The 7,080-nt window shown below is 45.9% G+C and overlaps 1 protein-coding gene across 1 annotated transcript in view; it reads right to left on the reverse strand.

Annotated features, from left to right (window-relative positions):
* Window positions 1–6,806, reverse strand: part of LOC146810831 (rho GTPase-activating protein 7-like) — an 86,250-nt gene extending 79,444 nt beyond the window's left edge. Inside the window, exon 1 of the mRNA XM_085617846.1 lies at window positions 5,935–6,806. Within this exon, the coding sequence (XP_085473972.1) occupies window positions 5,935–5,947 (13 nt within the window). The 5' untranslated portion in view covers window positions 5,948–6,806. The remainder of the gene's footprint in view (window positions 1–5,934) is intronic.
* Between the last annotated feature and the right edge of the window lie 274 nt (window positions 6,807–7,080).

The following is a 7,080-nucleotide window of genomic DNA, read 5'->3' on the forward strand; positions in this document are numbered from 1 at the left end:
CGTCATGTGTAACAAATTATGTATTGATACTACTCAATAAATAGCTCCTTTCATGAATTTCATCATACATACTACATCTGAACCAAATATCTTATTTGGCCAAAACATACAAGGCATGCAATCAATCAGAACACCATCGAAACCAAGAAAAACCACCATTGGTAAGAGCTATCACTTAATTCCACATAACTACACAAGTCCAAACAGGTAGATATACATCCGTCCTCTCCTATTAGCTGGTTCCTGTCAAGGTGTCACGATACCTGTTTTTATGGGTCGTCCTAATTTGGTTGAATAGAAAAAAATAAATTGCACCACGTGATATTGTTTAACTCTATTCTGCATGACTATATATGTTTAGGTATGTTGACATTAAGGTTTAATACAAGGGTTAATAGTGGCGGCAAATGAGCTGAAACTGGCACCACTCAGTGATGACTATGGTTCGCTTCACTTATGGTCTTGGCTGGAGTTGAGGTATATTTCAGGAAATCGAAGTAAACTATTAGAGGATGGAATCATGACTGCTGCACACAGCTACCACTTAGAGGAGGTGGTCACCATATCCGCTCTAGGCATTTGGAAGAAGCCTAATGACTTAGCGGTGATGCACAAGCTACCCAGCTGGTTTCCACAATGCATAGCTGGTTAGAGGAACTTATCTTTAGGTCGAAGCCTAAAAGCCAGCGGAAATGTCTGGTTGCAAGAGATATTGTCTACATGCCCCTCCCATACTCCTCCCACTGCTTACCATTTGTTGCTTTCACTGTCACTCTCCTTTGCCTGAATTCATTGGAGGGCTCCATATCACGTTTCTCCTTCCTTTAGAGCAAATGGCCAAATTACATGTGTCCTTCCGCTTCTCACTTTTAGGGAACTACTATTTTATTGCTGAATTAGCAGCACTCGATCAAAGTGCATGCATTTCCCAGCCCTCTCTCCGTTTGCATCTCTCTCTTTCTACTGCTTCACTACTCACCCGTTCTGTGTTGCTCTCCACTGTTTGCTTTGCTTGCTCCCAACTGCAACGCTTTGCTGTCCCGTTTGCTTTTCGGGTGTCCCCACGCTTCCCTCTACACCCCAGGCCTAGAGCTCCCTTGATCTGCTATTCTTGCCACCAACCGCTCCATGTTCCTGTCCCATCTACCCCAATGAGCGTTGTCTTCTTCTACGCTCTGCGTTGTTCTCCCTGGTGTGCTCTTGTCACCCCATACCCTCCTCCTTCTTCCCCCCAAACTTCACAACGCACATCCACGCTACTATTTATATGTTTTATTACATGTGCCGATCCATCTTCGATCAGTACATCAAAAAGCGTCAGTTTGGCATGCAGGCACTTGCGTCATCAGGCATGTGCACGCATGCAGAATATCGTGGCTCGGTTGGCACTTAAAACTTTTTTTTTTCCAATTTAGAAAAATACTGCACACTGTCAGTGACCAAAGCTGTGCAGCGTTGCCAAAAAGAATCACCAAAGCCAATAAGGGTCTAAGGCGTGACGGTGACCTGCTGTCTTTGCCAATACTTGTTCTCCTATGCGGCATACGACATCACCTCAGAACGTGCCCTCACACCTTGAATATTGTACAAAATTGTCAGCGCTTTTGTAGAGAAGTCTGGGAGAGGCACGGAAGGTGCTGTAAGCGAGTAATGCAGTTGTTGCCCCAGGCAGATGCATGACGTTAAATGTCTGGTTGAAATAAAAGTTATACTTTGATGTGTGTTGTTTTGGGTGCCTAGCGATGGGCAGTACCACAGCTCTGATCCGGGGTGGGCAGGCTCACGGAGGGAAGGCCAAATAAGGGGGTGGGTGGGCCGGCCTGCCAAGGGCACCGTACGGCTAAGAAGAGGGAAGACGCGGGCACGAGAAAGGCTTGTTAAAGCCAGAAGGGGCGGGGCTTGTTTAGGTAACAATTAATGGATTTGGACGACTGCTAGGGTTATAAATAGCTTGTGTGACAAAGGGACGGTATTTTTCTAAGCCCGAGGCCGCTAACACTCTTTGACAAATGAGTTCTTTTAATGAGTTGTGTTTGTGTTTGCTTCGCCCCATGCACGACGCTGATTCTGGGATCAGCACAGCCCGGTAGGTAGAGAGCTGAACTGTTGCAAACTCGTCTGGCAGCCCGCACACGTTTGTAAAGCGCCTTCTAGGGAGATCCTCGGGAGGCGAGACACTGCTTAGATACAACTTACAGAATGCCTTTACCCCGAAATATACCAGACTCTAAATAGGTGTATCTCAGCCAGGGCAATATAGGGGTACAGCTAGCCACTTGGACTCTCTTATTAGGAACGTGAATGTGATTATATGGAGAACACCACAAACTGAACTGTTTCTTTTGATGGTAAAAATGAGGCATTGCAACATCACAATATAAAATGATGGACGGCGTGTTGAAACTTTTCAAACACTCACCCCCAGTCACATATCCGGGTTTAGTCCATTGTTATTTTGATCGCCAAGAAGTGGTTAATTTATAAAAAAAATATAAGTGCCAATGCTCTCGTCAGAAGGCAGCTTGCACCAGCCCATTTTTCCTGTTAGCGCCGCTTAAAACAGAACCAACTACTATCCATGAAAGTGGGGAGAAGATGTTGTGTAATGGCCAGAGCTGCCGACTTAAGTGCTGGGGAACCAGGTTGGAGTCTTGCGGGCTCATCATCCTGTGATTCTGGGCATATCACTTAATCGTCCTTAACTGGTGCTCATGAAAAGTGCCAGTGTTGATGATTAAGTGTTGGTGCTGAGTACCGGAACCACTGGCTCAAATTATGCGCTGTCGCCACGTCACCCCAGTTTGGACCCAGCCATATGCAAATCATTCCTGACCATGCACCTCATGGGAACAGTCGAGCCAGGTCCTCCCTGGAACTGAAACAAGCATCTTGGGACCGATCTCAGGGTATTACCCCTCATCAGCCAGGTTAGCTTGAATCGCGTGGTTCAGCGAAAACGGGACCCATGTCTGGGCATACCCTTGGCCATTAAGGATGAACGTGGCAACATCACAAAATAAAATGAAAATAATATAATAAATAATAGGCATTAACATCACCTAAGTAGACTGAGTCTGTCTGCAGAGTACACACAGACTCCTGCAGTGGGTTCTAGAACAAGTTATCTATTGTAACTCTTTCATTAATAATATTTTACACACTATCAGTGGAGAAGTGTGGCTCAATAATTAGAGCGGCAGACCCTGATGCAGAGGTCTGGCCCGGGACCAGGGTTCAATTCCCACCTCGGCGGGTCTTGGGCTCAATTCCTCGGACCTGTTAATTCTCGCCTCAGTGCCTATTCTAATCATGGTTCCCACTCTGCAACTCTGGGCAATAGCTTGCTTAATCTCCACAACGGCCCCAACAGCGCTGGGATGCCTGGCTTCACCTTGGGGGTTCCCAGGAGTGGACATTTCACAGGGAAAAGCCAGGAAGGGTTCCACAGCGGTATGAGTTACAGCGCCAGGAGACCCTACTTGGGTAGCAGTGCGCTTTACAAATACAACCACATTTACATATCATCTATTTGTGGGGGACACTTATCAGTCAAGAGCAATTCACCTTGATTAAGGTTGACAGACGGTCTGAGCTTCCATTACCAATGCTGTGTCCCACAACACAGCAGTGTCTGCTTGCAGTTGTTTCCATTTTATTATATTCCAGATGTTGAAAGCAATGCAAGCTGTGCGGCTGGCTCGTTTTTGGACTACACTACCCAATATTACCATAGAATAATGTCTTATGGACGTTATCTATCAGCGTCAATGTAGGAACAGTAATTAATTACAGGGATGTGTTATTTATGAAGTGTGCATGCTTCCACAGCCTTGTGGCTTTGTAACACTGTAAAAGAACAAGTGTTACTGTCACCTAGCCCTATAGTGCTCATGAAGTCCACACTTGAGACTTGTGGCATACATACCGACTTCTGTGTGAGTGTGTGAACATACTCACACACACACATACATTTCCATGACAGAAAACTACTTAGGTATACTTAATGGTGCTGACTAATTTTTGGGCTAACTTGTGTTCCCATCGAATGGGCTACTTCTTTTGGGGCAGTTCCAAGACTGGTTTGCGCATGATCAGTCCCTCTCTGAAATGAAAACATATGCGCTAAAACCATGGCGGGAAACGCTACTCATAGGCATTCCTAGTGGTTAAAGGCTAATAGAAGTGTTTGTGCTGCCTCTGCCTGATCTGTGAGCCTGGCCAATCTGTTAACATGATCTGAAAAGAGTGAAGCCGTAAGCAGAACTAGGGATGCTCACTGGTCAAGTACAACACATTCTGACCAAGGGACAGTCACCTTTCCTAGCTGCAGCTTCACTTCCCCCTCACAGCCCTGTATCATAACATAACAGTCGTATTTGTAGAGCGCAAATTCTCCACTGATGAGCCTTTTGGTCTATTCACAGACAACAATCACTGTCATCCAAGTCATTGTGCTCATTGTAGTGACCTCTGAAGGTTGAAAGGCTGAGTAGATACCCCAGGATTTGAACCTTCGACCATCAAATACAGATCCCTGGAGTGGATGTGTTAGTCCAATGAGGAACCGGAAGACCAGAAGAATAAAGGCAGATTCACAGCTCCAATCTCATTGGACACCGTCTACTTGTCGGCTTTGGAAATGCCATCTTGTGCAGCCCCTTCCTCTGACTCTCCTCCCACCCCATCTCTCCTCAAAGAGCAATGAGACAATCTATTCAAGTGTCGCCTGCAAAGGTGGCTGTGTTAGAATGTGACAACATCTCTCAAAGGTGTTCAATAATCATATGCACATTTGTCCATTTTGGATCTCTGTGATGTAATGAACTTGCTATGAATTAGGGGTAACATACTCGACACGTGTACTGCCGCTGAAGCTCACACATGAACACACTCCGGAGGCAAGAGTCAGGGTGCACAGCCGACCTGCTATTACAACGCAGCGCGATGCCAACTTTCGAAAGGGCAGGAAAGAGGAATAACATAACGCGTGCTTTAAGGGCTGTGCCAGAGCAAATCACGGTATTAATTAGCAAGGGTGAAACTGCATTTTTAAAGTTATCTTCTAGAGCACGATGCTATGGCCCATATCTGCTGGCACCGCCTCTCGACTCCTCTCATCAGAGTTAGAGGCTGACTTTTCATCGAAACACCATTCCTGTGACCGACTGGGCACACGCGGATCTCTGCAGAAGGCACTCAACCCACTGATCTAGCCCACAGAATTGCCAACAGATAAATGGAAAAGAATAAAATGCGATTATATTTAACGTTTGCTTCCACCATAGGGTTCCACTGTCCTGCAGAACACGGTATGCCGCCAAGGAAGCAGACACGGCGTTTCTGCACTGAACCCTGACCTGTATGTTCTAGCCAATAACTCAACATTTACTGAACAAAAGTAACACAGATAAGTCCGCTGCAGATGTATGACGACAGAGTATCAAGAGCGAATTCCTCTCATTCCTAATTTGAAGAGTTCTGCATTTTTTTTTTAAAGTAAAGATGTTTATAGCACAAAAGATATCGAAAAGAAATAAAACATAGAAAGTAGCATCCGCTCTAGTGACAGTTTCAGTAATTTGGACTGTTTTATAGCCAACTCGCAAGTGTTGGGGTCGACGGGCTAATAGATAAGATAGTTACTGCATTAATGTTATCACGCATACAAAGTTGAAGTGCTGCCCCAGCTCTGCATCCAAACATCTCTGCAGCAGGATCTCAACCCAGTGATCTACCTCACTGGAGCCACCAGTTTTCAGTTCACCATTCATTGATCGCTACAGCAAGCACTCAGTCCACTGAGCAGCCTTCGTAGGGTATATACAGATCACTGGAAGAGGGGGCGTCACCAACTGAGGTACAGCTGCGACGTACATTTTAAGCTAGGTAATTGCAAAACACATATATATATATATATAGCATAATTCCACTCACGCGTTATCATCATTTTGCTCCGTCTTCAGCAGCTTGGAGAAACTCTCAGAAGAACCATTTATTTCGAACAAGACCCTTGCCGTCACATCCACGCGCTTATATCCATGTCCGCCTTATCCAAGATTTGCAGAGTCCTTTCCTCATAACTCTGTGTCCCTTCAGTTTCTTTTTTCATCAGCGTGAACAGGGTTCCTTGCCGCCCTGCTCCCTCGCTCCGCTCCCTGATGTGCTGCACTCACTCCGCTCTGCGCTCCCTCCCCTCCATGCAGCCCGGCAGGGAGTGGATGGCTTTAGTTCCACAGCAGGAATAGGAAAACCCACACGGATCTTTTTACAGTGCGCGCTAAAGTAGGGGGAGCCAAACAACTCTTGAATAAGGTGCTTAATTGTTTTGTGCGCAAAACGACTAAAAGTTGCAAATATGAAGCAAACCTCCCAACAGGCCCAACGTTTTCTTAAAAATTAATCACTCCCCCCATAAGAAATTTTTATTAAATGCAAAACGTGGCTCTGCTCCCCCCTGTTCAATAATGGAACAGTCGAAGTTCCGTATGAGCGCGGCATGGTCCAGATGCCATTTGCTCCTCAGCACCTGGCCTGCCGGGGTTGCAATGAAGACGATGTGTTGCCTCCCTCTCTGGGCAAACAAAAGGGGGATGATTTGAATCATTTGCTCCAGCGCCTCTTTTGTCTGCTGGCTACCACAAACTGCGTGTGGGCTATTGAGTGTCGGTGCCTGGGCACAGTGGGAGAGCGGGGATAATAATGCTAGTCCTAACTTTCCTAACTACTAACACATACAGTCTTCACAGTAATGGAGAATATTATAATATCAGTTCAACAGAGCATTGTAGGTGAGTTTATATCATGGAGAGTGAAGTATTACTCCAAGAAGTTCTGACTAATATCAGCCAATGAGAGTGAACCTCAACTTGTAGGAAGATTTCTTTGTCTCCTGGGGCGATTCATCATGGCTCTACCATGTCTCTACCTTGTACGCGGATCGCAGTCACCAAATCGGAGCGGCAATTTTTAGCGAGTACAGGACCGGAGGAGCGTAGTTGTTATCTGATGAGGTTGGGGTTCTGCATTATCTCTCCTCCATTAGCGCTTCGATTGGGGAGGGGATAGCCCACAAAGGTATGT

The sequence above is a fragment of the Triturus cristatus genome, chromosome 7 (assembly GCF_964204655.1).
Source record: "Triturus cristatus chromosome 7, aTriCri1.1, whole genome shotgun sequence".
In the NCBI taxonomy this organism is placed as follows: Eukaryota; Metazoa; Chordata; class Amphibia; order Caudata; family Salamandridae; genus Triturus; species Triturus cristatus.